The 13,279-nt window shown below is 50.9% G+C and overlaps 2 protein-coding genes across 5 annotated transcripts in view; one reads left to right on the top strand and one right to left on the bottom strand.

Annotated features, from left to right (window-relative positions):
- Nucleotides 1-829: 829 nt before the first annotated feature.
- LOC104149161 (actin, cytoplasmic type 5) lies at nt 830-3,144 on the bottom strand. Its single transcript, XM_068958115.1, has 2 exons — nt 2,981-3,144; nt 830-2,452 (listed from the first exon to the last, which is right to left on the bottom strand). Exon 2 carries the CDS (start codon nt 2,439-2,441, stop codon nt 1,311-1,313), a length of 1,131 nt encoding a protein of 376 aa, XP_068814216.1. The 5' UTR covers nt 2,442-2,452; nt 2,981-3,144; the 3' UTR covers nt 830-1,310.
- Nucleotides 3,145-3,259: 115 nt separating this feature from the next.
- The window catches only part of ARID3B (AT-rich interaction domain 3B), a 43,932-nt gene continuing 33,912 nt past the window's right edge, over nt 3,260-13,279 (top strand). Inside the window, exons 1-3 of one of the 4 annotated variants that reach the window (XM_068958185.1) lie at nt 3,307-3,360; nt 5,613-5,679; nt 8,046-8,714. In XM_068958185.1, the coding sequence (XP_068814286.1) occupies nt 8,136-8,714 (579 nt within the window). In that variant the 5' untranslated portion in view covers nt 3,307-3,360; nt 5,613-5,679; nt 8,046-8,135. Of the gene's footprint in view, nt 3,361-5,186; nt 5,680-5,707; nt 6,252-8,045; nt 8,715-13,279 lie in introns of those variants that run through there. The other 3 variants (XM_068958184.1, XM_009682647.2, XM_068958186.1) reach the window with 3 other exon arrangements.

The raw sequence follows: 13,279 nt of genomic DNA, 5'->3' as shown, positions 1-13,279 counted from the left end.
AGCAGGAAAACGTGGAACACAGAAGCAGAAAGGCTGGTTGATGTGGCACACATCTGAGAGAAGAGGGTGAACTACAGAACCTGAGCCGGCAAGGAGGAGCAGCTTATTCCCAAAAAAACCTCACAAGAGCAAGCTTAGGCAGGGGACAGCTTACTGTGAGAGGTCAGAAGTCCATGGGGCTATGCTTGAACATATCTTTGCACGACCTGCCCCTTCACTTCTTACATCAAGAAGTAGGAGGACATAGCATGCCTTTGCATTAAGGCTATTTAAAGAGGTATCTACCATCCCACCCCAAACTTTTCTTCAGAAGTAAGTTTCTCTAGGCACCTTGGACAACCTCCTAGAGCAGAATGACCAGCTTCCCAGAGCTGCATGCGCCTGAGAAAGCTTCACTAATGTTTGCTTCTTCATCTTGTTGCCTTCTCCCAAAAAAGGGCAAGCTATTCCTCTGATCCCTAAAACCTGTGCCAATGTACCAGCTTTTCTGACGAGAAGAGCTGTTTATGTTCTAAAAAAAACCAAGTTACCATGAAAGTACAGAAAGGCTGCACAAGCCACATACCAGTCAAGTTTTCCTACTTAACAGTTCTTAAAATGGTCTGCACAGCACAAGGCAAGCACAGCTGGCTTTAAAAGGTACCACAACACTATCTAGTGTTTCCCTAAATTTAGTTTTCTAAATTTTAGACTTGTTTAGACTTTACATTGTTGCAGACAGCAACAATCCAGGTTTGAGTCCAAAACTCACATTACACAAAAACTCACATTACGCAGTACTCAGTAGCAGGGAGATCAAGAGCTCATCCTGAAAGGAAGTAAAACAAGCTTTTATAGCTTTAAGACTCAGAAGTTTATTAGTTTTCCTACAAAGAAGTCAGTTGTGACAAGCCTAAAGGTGACAAGTCTACTTTAGTATCATTTATCAGTGTTACATGTGATAAGTGAACCACCCTTTGTCTAGTTTCAAGCCCCAGAAGGCATATAGCGATGAGGAGGATGAACTAGTCAGCCACAGGAGAACTACAGCCTAAAAGGTTGCTATTTTTCTTTCCACTAGTACTAGTAAACTCTAGTCACAAACTGGTCAAATTGTAGTAGGGCCATTAAGATACACATGGTATGTTACTACACAGTACCTTAACAAGTTAATTAAAAACATAAGATAAGTAACAGTGAAACAATACTGGTCCAACATGAAGGAAGAGCTCCCCAAGGACAAGTTTGCAACAACTACTCCCACATTTGCCCTGACACACATACTAGCAAGCGAGGCCCTCAAAGGCCACCAGTGACTGCCAGCAGTCCCTTTAGAAGCACTTGCGATGGACAATAGAAGGACCGGACTCATCGTATTCTTGCTTGCTGATCCACATCTGCTGGAAGGTGGAGAGAGACGCCAGAATGGAGCCGCCAATCCAGACAGAGTATTTCCGCTCTGGTGGGGCAATAATCTTGATCTTCATGGTACTGGGTGCCAGGGCCGTGATTTCCTTCTGCATCCTGTCAGCAATGCCAGGGTACATGGTGGTACCCCCAGACAACACTGTGTTGGCATACAGGTCCTTTCGGATGTCCACGTCACACTTCATGATGGAGTTGAAGGTGGTCTCATGGATGCCACAGGACTCCATGCCCAGGAACGAGGGCTGGAAAATAGCCTCAGGGCACCGGAATCGCTCATTGCCAATTGTAATCACCTGCCCATCAGGCAGCTCATAGCTTTTCTCCAGGGAAGAGGATGAGGCTGCTGTGGCCATCTCCTGCTCAAAGTCCAGGGCAACATAGCATAGCTTCTCCTTGATGTCCCGCACAATCTCCCTCTCAGCTGTGGTGGTGAAGCTGTAACCCCGCTCTGTCAGGATCTTCATGAGGTAGTCGGTCAGGTCACGGCCAGCCAAGTCTAGACGCAGGATAGCATGGGGCAGGGCATAGCCTTCGTAGATGGGCACAGTGTGGGTGACACCATCCCCAGAGTCCATGACAATGCCAGTGGTGCGGCCAGAGGCATAAAGGGACAGCACAGCTTGGATGGCCACGTACATAGCTGGGGTGTTGAAGGTTTCAAACATGATCTGGGTCATCTTCTCCCGGTTGGCCTTGGGGTTAAGAGGTGCTTCAGTGAGCAGGACAGGGTGCTCCTCCGGGGCAACACGCAGCTCATTGTAGAAGGTGTGGTGCCAGATCTTCTCCATGTCATCCCAGTTGGTGACAATACCATGCTCAATGGGGTACTTGAGGGTGAGGATACCCCTCTTGCTCTGGGCCTCATCCCCCACGTAACTGTCCTTCTGCCCCATGCCCACCATCACACCCTGGTGTCGAGGGCGCCCCACAATGGAGGGAAACACAGCACGGGGTGCATCGTCCCCTGCAAAGCCTGCCTTGCACATGCCAGAGCCGTTGTCCACCACAAGAGCAGCAATCTCCTCGTCCGCCATGCTGACTGGACCTAGGTGAGTGAAAATAAGGAGGAGCAGGAGGCAGATCCCCTTCCTCTGAGGGCTTAAGGGGAGGAGGGACACTGAAGAGGCCCCACATCTGCCTCCCAAGACCTGAAGGGAGCAGGAACACTAGGGAGCCTGCCCTCACCTCCCCCCACCCCAAACTAGTTCCTCAGCCTTGGAGACCTGCAAGGAGAAGAGACCCCAGGGAGAGCTAATACCTTCCCCACCACCATCTGGGGGACCTGAGAAGAGAACCTCAGAACACAGACAGCCCACTCCTCCCTTCCCCACAGACCTGAGGGGAGGGCAGGGAACCCCAACAGACCCCCACCGTCCCCGGGGGCCCGACGGGTCAGCAGGAAGCCCCAACGCAGACCACCCCCAGGAACTGCAGAGAGCCCCGCCGCAGGCACCGCGCCCACCGCCTCCCCCAAAGCCGGGAGACCCCAGGGGGGCAGTAGGGACCCCCTCACAGACACCCCCGCAGGGGACCTCGGGGGAGAGGGGGGAGCCCCCCGGCCGCGCCGCCCCACCTGTGCCCCGCAGCCTCCCGGCGGCACCTCAGCAGCAACTGCCCAGCCCAGCCCCGCGCGTCCCCTTTTATAGCCCCGGAACCGGAAGCCTCTCTCTCGCGCCGCCGTTTGGTTGGCTCCCGGCAGCCCGTAGTCCCGCCCCCCTTTCCCAGCCGTTTCCGGGTGGGCGGTGTTTCCTTCCGCCGGAGCCGTACCCGGAAGTGGGGTGGGCGTTTCCGTTGCCGGGCGCCGCCTCCTCGCTCGCCTCCGCACCCCGTTTCCGGCCGGGCTGAGGAGGGGCGGCGCGGCGCGCGGCGCGGCGGGGGGGGGCGCGCCGCGGGCGGGGCTGAGGTGGTTGCTCACGGGCGGCGGCGGCGGCCTGGTCCCGCGCCCCCGCGGAGGTAACGGCCCCGCTCGCCTCGGCTTGGGGGGGGAGGGGCCGCCCTGGGGGGGGGGGCTGGGGGGGCGGTACTGGGGGAAGTCGGAGCAGCCGGTACCGGGGGAGTTGGGGGATGCTGGGAGAGGTGGTACTGGGGGAACTGGGGACTGGAGGGGCCGGTACCGGGGAGAGTCCTGCGGACGGAGTTGGGGGGAAGGAGGTGCCGGTAGCGGGGGAGCTGGGGGGCTGGAGGGGCCGGTACCGGGGAGAGTCCTGGGGACGGAGCTGGGGGGTCTAGAGGGGCCGGTAGCGGGGGAGCTGGGGGGTCTAGAGGGGCCGGTAGCGGGGGAGCTGGGGGGTCTAGAGGGGCCGGTAGCGGGGGAGCTGGGGGGTCTAGAGGGGCCGGTAGTGGGGGAGCTGAGGGGCTGGAGGGGCCGGTAGCGGGGGAATTGGGGGGGCTGGAGGGGCCGGTAGTGGGAGAGCTGGGGGGGCTAGAGGTGCCGGTAGTGGGGGAGCTGGGGGGTCTAGAGGGGCCGGTAGCGGGGGAGCTGGGGGGGTCTAGAGGGGCCGGTAGTGGGAGAGCTGGGGGGTCTAGAGGTGCCGGTAGTGGGAGAGCTGGGGGGTCTAGAGGTGCCGGTAGCGGGGGAGCTGGGGGGTCTAGAGGTGCCGGTAGCGGGGGAGCTGGGGGGTCTAGAGGTGCCGGTAGCGGGGGAGCTGGGGGGTCTAGAGGGGCCGGTAGCGGGGGAGCTGGGGGGGCTAGAGGAGCCGGTAGCGGGGGAGCTGGGAGGGCTAGAGGGGCCGGTAGTGGGAGAGCTGGGGGGGCTAGAGGGGCCGGTAGTGGGAGAGCTGGGGGGGCTAGAGGGGCCGGTAGTGGGGGAGCTGGGGGGGCTAGAGGGGCCGGTAGCGGGGGAGCTGGGGGGTCTAGAGGGGCCGGTAGCGGGGGAGCTGGGGGGGCTAGAGGGGCCGGTAGCGGGGGAGCTGGGGGGGCTAGAGGGGCCGGTAGCGGGGGAGCTGGGGGGGCTAGAGGGGCCGGTAGTGGGAGAGCTGGGAGGGCTAGAGGTGCCGGTAGCGGGGGAGCTGGGGGGTCTAGAGGGGCCGGTAGCGGGGGAGCTGGGAGGGCTAGAGGGGGCGTTAACGGGGGAGCTGGGGGTCTAGAGGGGGCGTTAGCGGGGGAGCTGGGAGGGCTAGAGGTGCCGGTAGCGGGGGAGCTGGGGGGTCTAGAGGGGCCGGTAGCGGGGGAGCTGGGGGGTCTAGAGGGGCCGGTAGCGGGGGAGCTGGGAGGGCTAGAGGGGGCGTTAGCGGGGGAGCTGGGGGTCTAGAGGGGGCGTTAGCGGGGGAGCTGGGAGGGCTAGAGGTGCCGGTAGCGGGGGAGCTGGGGGTCTAGAGGGGCCGGTAGTGGGGGAGCTGGGGGGTCTAGAGGTGCCGGTAGTGGGGGAGCTGGGGGGGTCTAGAGGGGCCGGTAGCGGGGGAGCTGGGGGGTCTAGAGGTGCCGGTAGTGGGGGAGCTGGGGGGGTCTAGAGGGGCCGGTAGCGGGGGAGCTGGGGGGTCTAGAGGTGCCAGTAGCGGGGGAGCTGGGGGGTCTAGAGGGGCTGGGAGGGCTAGAGGTGCCGGTAGCGGGGGAGCTGGGGGGTCTAGAGGGGCCGATAGCAGGGGGGCTGGGGGGTCTAGAGGGGCCGGTAGCAGGGAGCTGGGGGGGCTAGAGGGGCCGGTAGCGGGGGAGCTGGGGGGGGCTAGAGGGGCCGGTACTGTGGGGGCTGGAGGAGCTGGTGCTGGGGGGCTAGAGGGGCCAGTCCTTGGGGCAGGAGGGGCTGGTACTGGGAGCCTGGGGGCTGGGCATGGCTGTGGCCTGGGGAGCAGGCCCACACTGGGGGCCGGTACCAGGCAGTGGGGTCCCCAGGACAGGCCAGGCATGGGGCAGGGGCTGGTCCTGGTCCCCACGGGCCAGAAGCCCCCCAGGCATGGGGCTTTGGGCCTAACTGGCTGCATTGGGGCCAATTTGGGGGTGCCACTGAGGAGCAGGGTTGGCCATGGGTTAGAGCGATCCTTCCTCGGGATGTGACCTCTCAAGGAGTTTGGGGGGCAGGAAGGGATGTGAAGTGGTGGCTGTGGGGCAGTAAAGGTCTCTGGGAAAAACAGCCAGTGCGTTGAGAAGCCTGTCTGAGAACAGAGAACGTTAACGGTGTTGTTTACTACTTTCTAAAACCTCTCCCTTCCTCATGGCTGGGAGGAAGGCTTGCCTTGATGACTTCTAATTTTACACTTCAACTCTTTCAGGTTGCTTACATTTGGAAATGTCTTTTACCTAGCAAGAACTTAGTCTTATTACTCAAGCTTTATTCAGGTAGAGGAAGAAGTGCTCTGAAATATAACGATACTGCAAATAGAACTAGTTAAAAATTCAAAACGAGTGGCTGTTTAATTAAACTGCTCTCCCAGGGATTAAAATCCACACAAAGGCTGGTGTATGAGGACCTGAAAGTTAAACTGAATCCTTTCACTGCCTTGGTTGATTGAAATGCAAAAAGTGAGCAAATATCCCTGCTGAAGGGTAAAATGGATGTTAAAACTTCAAGTGGTCTATTACTGTTGTCTTACTAGTCCAGATGCAATTGTTTTCTTAAGCTCTAACCTGATATTGTGACGTATTTAATTTGTGTGAGAAGTGCATTTCTTTATTGACTTAAAACTCTCTGTAAAGGTGACTGTCCTTTTCATAATAACATTGATACTTGCTGAGGGTGTGTTCGCTGTTCTCAAAATTCATCTCTTTGGAGGCTCTTGAGCTTTTTGTTCAGGTCTAATCAGAACGCTTAGGAGCCGTGCATAAATCTTGCCGTAACCTGTCGCACGTTATTGTATCTGAACCCTGGGAAATACGCTGGAACTGCATACCAGGGTGTTACTGCACCTGAGGTGTGTTTGCTTGACACGTTAACCACGTATCAGGTCATTTATTATTGTAATGTACCTGAGGCACGTATTAACTGCACGCCCTGTTGAATAGCCCCAAGGCATGATAGATGACACCTTAACATGCTTCAGGTGCAACAATATACAATAAGGTGTGTGGCGGGAGTTGTGTATATGTGCTGTGGGTTCTCTGATGCCCAATGTGGTGTATGGTTACTATTGCAATACGTGTTCCAGTTCCTTGTTACTTGTACTGGAAATGTGCGTGGAACTAGGCCAGATGGTGTATTGTGACTTAGAAACGAGTATAAGACTCTTTTCAGCTGCCAGGTAATGCGTTATTGCTCCTGACGTTCAAACCACTAATCCACTTTATATTGTTTCATTTGCAAGCTAAAGCTATATCTCTGTCTACTAGATACAAATGCTAATATATCATTGAGGCTTTTCATTTTGGTGAGGAGCATTTGGATAGCACAGGGAACGGTTTGCAGAGGGAAGAATGAGTTTGGCATTGTAGTTTGCAGGCACTTTGTGGAAGAGACTATTTTAATATGTTAGAGGCAGCCGCTGAGTTGCTCTCGGGATACTGGAAGCTGTCTTTCACTTTTGAAACTGGGATTTGTTAGGGTATTTGTTGTTTTAGAACAGAAACGTATCCATTTTGAAAACCTGTGTTAGCAAAATAGTCTTTTTCAAGTACTTGGTTTTGGTTGGCTTAAATAACACAGTGCTGATTGTAAACACTGTGGTGGGAGGTGGCTAGGAGACTTCTTAGCTTGTTTGTAGTTTGCCTTTCCTTTGTTTCTCCAAACTGACTGTATTTTGGTATCAATGAACCTTGAGGACAGCAAGTGAGATCTGTTAAAGCTTCTTTTCACGTTAAAAAACAGAAGCTGAGAAAGACCCTCTTTGTCAGCAAGTTCAGTTTGTGACACAAAGTCCAAAATGCACATGCTATTTTTAATGTTTGGGAATTAAAGGCATAGTCATCCTTCTAGGATTGTTGCAGATCTGAACTATGTGGCTGACTGCAGTCATTTCGGTTAGTCTTTGCTCTAGAGGAGTCCGGAGTTGCTGGCTCAGCACAGGTTTGCTGCAGGTCAAAATGGAGTGCTAGTAAAGCTTTCGGGGTCCCTTGACTGGGAAAATCAAAGGGAGACCACAGCCGGGGTTTGAAATCCACTGGCAACTCCTGGAATCGGAGACAGAAGTTGCTCAGTGCTTAATCATCCCTTTCAGGATAGGGTGACCTTTTTTACTCTTCTCCGACACTTTCCTTGGGAAAAATAATAGTTAGAAATATGGTTTTAAGGAAGATATATGAAGAACCTAAATAATGAAACCACAAAATAATTTAGAGAGATAATCTCTTGCACGTTTTTTTAATAGAAATAGAGTCAAGACGATTATCCTGGGTATCTCCTTGTAAGGTAGTGTTTTCAGAAGAACCAGAACCTTAATGTTAAATCTAATATCTCAAAAGTAATTATTTAGTAAATGTGGAAGGCTCTGGTCAAAAATGAACTGCTGGGACAGTGGACAAAGGCGTTTCGGATGCTGTCTTTGGCGTATATGAAACTGAGGTTATAGCAAATGTGTTCAGCTTGAAAATACAATTAAACAGTCTGAAAATTGAATGCAAGTTTGAGCCTGAGGCTGTTAAACATGAAGCTGATTGTTTCACGGTCTCCTGCACAGGAAAGAGTATTGGCATTGCACTCTATTTATCCTCTTCCTGGGGAAAAGATGAAAGCATTTTATATTCATACAGACAAATATTTGTCTATCTTTCAGATTCTGCCGATCTCCCAAGGTCGGGGCTTGAACCCTGTCAGATAAAGTCAAAAAGGCCCCCCCTCTTTTCCCAGCCATGCAAACTGCGGGATGAAGCTGGAAGCTGTGGTCGAGCAGCTGCAGAAGCAGCAGCAGAAGCAGCAAGCTCCTCTGCAGATGGATTCCAGGGAGAGACAGCAGAGGCAGATGAGGGAAGCCCAGCTGCTGTATACTCAGCAGCTGGCAGTACAGCAGGCTGTTCTAGCAGCCACATCTGGCAGGCCTTCGGGCGGCTCTGCTGTTGGTCCTTTGGCCAGAGGCCCACCTGCAGCTGGGGCTACGCGAGCTTTTGATCAGAGCAGCATGAATTCAGAGCCAGAAGAGGAAGAGGAGGATGAAGAAGAGGAGGAAGAAGATGAGGAAGACGAAGGGGGTTTGGAAGGTGGAGAGCTTGAGGATGGCGCTGAAGTGACTGGAAAAGACACCTGCTCTGCTCTGAAATATTTTCATGCTCCCAAAGTTACCCATCACAACCAAAGAGTGGCTTCTACCTCTAATCCTCTTCCAGTTTCGGGGCACCAGCGGGGACAACAGGGGAAAGAAGAACAGGGTAAAGACACTACTAAGCAAACGTATTCGGGTTCCCCATCTGGGCGTCAGAACTGGAGGCTGGATGAGCAGCTCAAGCAGGTCAGTGTTAACGTTGCTTCTTTCCAAATAAGAATGGTCGTAGTCGGTCAGACTGAGGATTTCTTTAGCCCAGTATCCTCTTTTAAACCCTGGCTGTCTGCAAGCGCTTTGGAAAGAGAGCAGGAACGGGGCATCTGCAGAACAATACTTCCTTAGTGCATTCTTTCAGGTTCTCCTTTTATAAAAAGAGATTTCACAAGACCTCCAGTTGCTTTACTGATAGAGGTTTCTAGCTAGTGATAGAACAAGTGGAAAAAAAACCTGTTCAACCCCAATCTGTAGCAGCCTTTGTGAAGAGGTGGAAGGCTGCGATTGTGGCTCACTTGTCTTCTGTCTCACGGCTGCTGAGCCATTCAGGATGGGGCAGGCTGGTGCTGTATTTATTTTTGGTGCAGACACTTGCCTGCTAATATCTCACTCAAGTTATTTCACACACAACTATAACCCCTTTGTGTAAGACCTCCTGGCTGCAGTGACTTTTGGGCAGATTTCTGATTGGTGTTCTGTGGATGGGCAGAGAAGACTACGTGTTCTGCCTCTGATCCTGTGAGTAAGAGAGCCATTTTATGTTTTGTGAGTGGGAGCGAAGGAGCTAACTTGCTATCGTTTGGTTATGGTAGGAGATGAATGCTTGGTTTGAATGAAGAGTCACCACTGCTTGTAGATAAATGCCAGAGGGTGAAGAATTCTTCTCTCAGCTGTGCTTTGGCATAAGTGGATATTTCAGTTAACATAACACTTGTGTGCTGTTTTGTTACTGAGCTAACCTGAACAGATTTTAAGGACACTTACAGCATTTATGTATGTACTGGGCCCAAGGACTACATTGTTGAAGCAAGCAAATTGGATTTGACTGTCCTTTTCCGCAGAAAGTGGCCTGAGCGTGAACAGAGTTAGGTTTTGCTTCAGATAGCAGAGTTCTTTGAGCTAAGAAACTTTGCACAGACAAAAGTAGACATCCACACCCCCTGCACCCTTTGCAAACCTTATGAGGTAGAAGGGCTGGAGCTGCTTAGTGGCGGCTGGTAAACCATGGATGTTTGAAAGGTTGCTCTGAGCACTCGTAGGGCAGACTCTCCCCTAGTTGGTTGGATTTATAAGAAAATTTGCTTTATGCTGTCGTGGGCAGCACTTTGAGGAGGAATTCTTAAAGTTCAGCAAGCTTAATTTCCTTTCCCATACCTTTTAATGCTGCCTGTAGGGTCTTGCCCTGCAGGTCCTGCAAATGTATGTATGTCTGTGTGCTTGCTCCTACACTGATGCATGTGGCAGGGATGTCTGCAAGTTGCCAGGTGAGCGGCATTTGTGAGTGCCAGAGCTACAAACCATGCTGGCAAAGCAATCGAGGTGCACTGGATTCACCGGAGAGCCAATTGCTGCTCTACTGCTCTGTGCTTGTTTCTCAAGATGGCTTGGTTTGAAAGAGGAGTTACTCGAACCCTAGTAGGGAAATGAGGTGGGTCTGTAGGTCAGGTGACAGTCACTGGAGAAATTGCTTCAGAATTTCCTGGATTGTAGTGACTGACAGAAAAAACTTCCCCTTTCTGGTCTCTCTGAGTGTAAAATAGTAGGCAGGACTCTGATGTTAGGGGATCACTTTCCAAAGCGTAAACTTAGAAATGAAGTCTTTGGCTGTTTTTATTTCTAGCTTGGCCAGTGCTCCAGTGTGAACAAGTATGTCCTTGTGCTTCATTACAATACTTGCCTATCTTGCGAGTCCTGTGAAGGTTACTGAATTAATAGGCTTGATTCCTAGACCGTTTGTCGTGTTCTGGAAAGATAAATGGCTACAAACATGCCGGATCTGGTCGTTAGATGTGGACTATGAAAAATATTATCCAGAGAATTATTTTATGATTGGTGTACTAATACTGACCTAATTGCTTCGGCCCACTTTTGTTGCATTTCAGCAGTATTCTTCAAGTATTTTGGGAGCAGGTTGCAGCTTAACTTAGTCTGATTTCAGGCCAATTTATTCTGGAAGCCGGGGTGCACAAAGATTGACTTGGAGGCAAAATTAAAAATAATTTCTTCTTGCCGCTGGACTGAATGAATCTCTGTTTCGCTGTTGGTAGGCAGACAGTATCAGCAGGCTCCAAAAGGGATTAGACAAATGTGTGAATATCAAGTTCATAAATGGATTTTAAAGGAGTATCAGGGATGTGCTCTAACAGTCCCAATACAACACCCCTAGATGGTGGGAAATTACGAAGGGAAAACGGATGGCAGAAAGTGGGTAGGTTCACATGCTCTCCCTAAATACTATCCCCGGATGCTACTGATGAAGCTGGAGTACTGGGTGAGACGGACTGCTGGTCTGGCCCACAAGGCCTGGCTTATGTTCGCAGACATGCTGCTGAGCAGAGTTATTAAGGTGCTTTGGCATGCTCGGAAGGCGATATGGAGGTGCAAAATATTAATGATGATGGTGAAGTATATTCACCTTGAGTAGGGTAAATATTGCAGATCAACTTGTTTGCATTCACCAGTGGAGTCTGCATACCAGAGAGTAAAAATTTAACTGCAGTATACCACATCAGAGCCGGTGAGCAGGGGGATTGTGCGGAGGTAGGAATAAGCAGATGGACAGGCAGACAAGAACTGTTAGCTGGCATGGCTGCCAAAAAAAAAAAAAATTGCGTATAACTGTGGGTCGTCCACGTAATTCTGTAAGCTAAATGGTAGCACACTGCCCATGTGCAAGCACTGTTTGAAATTTTTTTCATTGCAGATATGTGCTTTGAAGCTACTGAGCTTTTCGTTTTGTCTGTTAAAAACCCTTGTTTTGGTAGAAGAACCTGGGTCAGCTGGAGAAGGGCATGTGTTCAGTAAATTTTCCAAACGATTCCTGAACTTGTCATTTTTGTTTTAGCTTCTGTTGAGACTGGAGGCTAATAACCTGTAGGTATATGCCATTTCCAGCTAGATCTGATCTGGGAGTATTTGTGGTATGCACGATGGCTGTTGCTCGCAGAAGAGGAGAAAAAGTCGCTTCTATTTCTTCTTTCGAGTGTGGATTTTTTTCTTCTAAAACGTCCTTGGGGGGAAAACACATCTTGAAAGTGTAAGGTTAAGGTTGCCTGGAAAGTATGTGGTATGAAGACGGTGGAAAGGTGAAAACTACTACAGAGATCTAGCCGCGTTCTATTCGGGCTTGGACAGCCGAGTAAATAATTGTAGAACAAGCCGGCAGACAAAAGAGCTGGCTCAGCTCGTGACACAGGGGCGGTGGGAATCCTGTCAGCACAAAACAACAAGGCCGTGTAGTTGCTTGTCGGGGAGTTGCGCTCCCAAAAGAAGAGCTGGTGGGGCAGGGGGGGATGCTCAGCTCGCTCTCTGCTTGTACAGCTCGAATCCTGTGTAAATCCATCACGGCTCCGACAGCCGAGGGCTCCCGCAGCCCTCCTAGAAGGGGAGTTGTGGACTGCCTGTCTTGCTCTGAAGAAAAATGAGCTTTTAATTCCGCGGGTGAAAATGTTGCTTTTAGCAGATGGTTGGGTGCGGGTTCTCATCTAGTGGGTTCTCACATAGCTTGGCAATGTCTTTGGTTACCAGGCAGAGCAAAGGCTGGTCTTGCTGGTGTTGCTTTCTCCGATAGTCCTTTTCCACCTGAGGCTGGTGTTAAGTGCTTGCATGAGTAATTTTGCAAAGCTGTTATTACAGCGCATGCATTCGTATCTGCATTCCTTTGTGGAATGTCAGAATAAAGCCAAGGTTTTCAGGCATCAGCTGATATTTAATGCCTTCTTAAATGCAGCGAGGTAAGTCTCCATAAAGCAAGTATCTGGTTTTCAGAGAGTGGTACACGGTCTGTTTTTTAGGGATGTCTCATGTTAGAGTCTCAGAAATAGCTAGCGACTTCTAAAAATCCTGACCTAAACTTTTACAAAGGTCACGGTGTTTATTAAGGTAAGTCAGCTTAAAATAATTACTTTGCTTTTGCTCTAGGGTCTAGGAACGAGTGGCTGAGATTCCATAATCTTAACTATGCGCCTCGAGTGTTGTGCATATTGAAGTATTGCTCGGGAGATACTCATTAATCCAGAGTGGGTGATGATTCCAGGAATAAAAAAATTGTTTCATACAGTGCATTTGTTTGCTTCCTAGTTATTTGGGATATCCAGGGCCCAAGTCAATGGCTGGATTTTTAATTCCAAGTGCAAGTCACTTAATGTCCCCCCCCCCCTTTTTGTTTTTCTTCTTGTTATGATATAATGAAAGAGTTCTTCACTAACAGCTGGTGTTAAGTATTTGGTTTCTTCCTCTTGTTTATTGAAAGCCATTTTCTGTAAGAACATATTTTAATTCTTAAATTGCCAGTTGCTGCTTCTCCTGAAATTCATAGTTTAGGTTTGTTTAAATGAAATCTTAATCCCCATGGCAGTCTGCTTCTGCTGTAGCAACTAATTTGAAGTTCGTAGTGATTTGTAACTTAAAATGCATTATCAATGGTTGGAGCAGAGAGGGATCTTGGAAGTAAATAAACCTTGTTGTTTAATGTACCAAATAACGTCTAGGAGAGGAGAACCAAGAATCAGTTTGTGGTAATGATTGCAAGAGCCGGG

The sequence above is a fragment of the Struthio camelus genome, chromosome 12 (genome assembly GCF_040807025.1).
Source record: "Struthio camelus isolate bStrCam1 chromosome 12, bStrCam1.hap1, whole genome shotgun sequence".
NCBI lineage: Eukaryota > Metazoa > Chordata > Aves > Struthioniformes > Struthionidae > Struthio > Struthio camelus.
The sequence above is the reverse complement of the archived record's forward strand: the minus strand, read 5'-3'. Positions and strand labels throughout refer to the sequence as shown.